The sequence below is a fragment of the Oncorhynchus mykiss genome, chromosome 18, assembly GCF_057628025.1.
Source record: "Oncorhynchus mykiss isolate SJ-2025 chromosome 18, ASM5762802v1, whole genome shotgun sequence".
In the NCBI taxonomy this organism is placed as follows: Eukaryota; Metazoa; Chordata; class Actinopteri; order Salmoniformes; family Salmonidae; genus Oncorhynchus; species Oncorhynchus mykiss.
In genome coordinates, this window is record NC_143039.1 from 2,972,501 (window position 1) to 2,974,477 (window position 1,977).

The window sequence follows — 1,977 nt, forward strand, 5'->3', positions numbered from 1 at the left end:
TCCTCTAACCATAACCCTCCCTAAAGACATCATCTCCCTCTAACCATAAACCTCCCTAAAGACATCATCTCCTCTAACCATAACCCTTCCTAAAGACATCATCTCCCTCTAACCATAACAACTTCCTGAAGACATCATCTCCCTCTAACCATAACTAAAGACATCATCTCCTCTAACCCTCCCTAAAGACATCATCTCCCTCTAACCATAACCCTTCCTAAAGACATCATATCCCTCTAACCATAACTAAAGACATCATCTCCCTCTAACCATAACCCTCCCTAAAGACATCATCTCCTCTAACCATAACCCTCTCTAAAAACATCATCAAGTGGTCTGCTAGCTTTCCCCCAAGATGTGCAACACTGGCTGAAGTTAACCTACAGGCCTACAGTACAACCTGTTGATGGCAAAGCTATGGCAGATTGTTCTGTCAGAAAATGATATCTGATTCTTTGGATGGAATAAGATCGTAATATCCCATGTTGTATCTATCCCGTGTGAACGGTTGGCGTAGTAAATATCCCGAGGCACACTTCTTCTATTCATGTGATTATAATTGACGCAACCTCGTGGAGTTACATACCATTAACTACTGTAGCCAACTGTTAGACAAGCCAGGAACGAAAACAGACATCACCAATGAATTTGTATGGAAGGAAAGAAAACCGACAGTAGATTATTCTACAGGCATGTGCCCCCCCCCCCCCCCAGTCTTACCTGACATTTCTTGATGAGGTACATTGACAAGACTGAACCCTTTGGCGGTATATGCTTGTCTAACATCACTGCAGGTTTTCGCTTTAATATCTCCTCCACATGACAGGGACAGCATCGATAAAGTGCAACACACCACTCGTACTCTCCACATTGCAGTCATCGGTAATAAATCCGTGTAAGTGAAATAAATCCGTTATAGACGACCCGAACGGCTGGTCAATCCGCGCGGTGAAACTAGGGTCTGCAATGCTCCCTTCTTCCGTCCGTGATTTTTACTTTCTCCCTGCTCGCTGCAGAATGTCAAATGTTTATTAACCGAAAATCACAATTAACTTATTATTTCAATCCGTTCAGCTCATAGCAGAATCTCTCTCGTCCTGTCCTCTCTCTCTGAACAAGATTCCGCCTTGAGTAAAACAGCCCGACGTCGTTCCGCTACATGAAGCAGCACCTTGAGCTCTCTGTTAATATAACTTGTGCCCTAGACCCCCTACTAGATACAGCGCCTCTGTGTTTCTGTCAACGGAGGAAACTAGAAATCCAGGGACGAGACACACACGGCTCATAGCCCAGTCACCGCTCCACAGCACCCGGCAAAACACGGAGTGGAATGAGGCGGTCTGCCTCCTACCAAGCATATAGGAGCGCAAATATGGGGTTTTCTCAAGACTAGGGGCACTAACATGGGGTTTTCTCAAGACTAGGGGCACTAACATGGGGTTTTCTCAAGGCTAGGGGCACTAACATGGGGTTTTCTCAAGACTAGGGGCACTAACATGGGGTTTTCTCAAGACTAGGGGCACTAACATGGGGTTTTCTCAAGACTAGGGGCACTAACATGGGGTTTTCTCAAGACTAGGGGCACTAACATGGGGTTTTCTCAAGACTAGGGGCACTAACATGGGGTTTTCTCAAGACTAGGGGCACTAACATGGGGTTTTCTCAAGGCTAGGGGCACTAACATGGGGTTTTCTCAAGACTAGGGGCACTAACATGGGGTTTTCTCAAGACTAGGGGCACTAACATGGGGTTTTCTCAAGGCTAGGGGCACTAACATGGGGTTTCTCAAGGCTAGGGGCACTAACATGGGGTTTTCTCAAGACTAGGGGCACTAACATGGGGTTTCTCAAGGCTAGGGGCACTAACATGGGGTTTTCTCAAGACTAGGGGCACTAACATGGGGTTTTCTCAAGACTAGGGGCACTAACATGGGGTTTTCTCAAGGCTAGGGGCACTAACATGGGGTTTCTCAAAGCT

General features: G+C 46.4%; 1 protein-coding gene across 2 annotated transcripts in view; it reads right to left on the bottom strand.

The window, feature by feature from the left end:
* Positions 1 to 1,332, bottom strand: part of LOC110513658 (glypican-6) — a 361,504-nt gene extending 360,172 nt beyond the window's left edge. For both annotated transcript variants that reach the window (XM_090206942.1, XM_090206943.1), the window contains exon 1: positions 721 to 1,332. In XM_090206942.1, the coding sequence (XP_090063068.1) occupies positions 721 to 880 (160 nt within the window). In that variant the 5' untranslated portion in view covers positions 881 to 1,332. The remainder of the gene's footprint in view (positions 1 to 720) is intronic.
* Between the last annotated feature and the right edge of the window lie 645 nt (positions 1,333 to 1,977).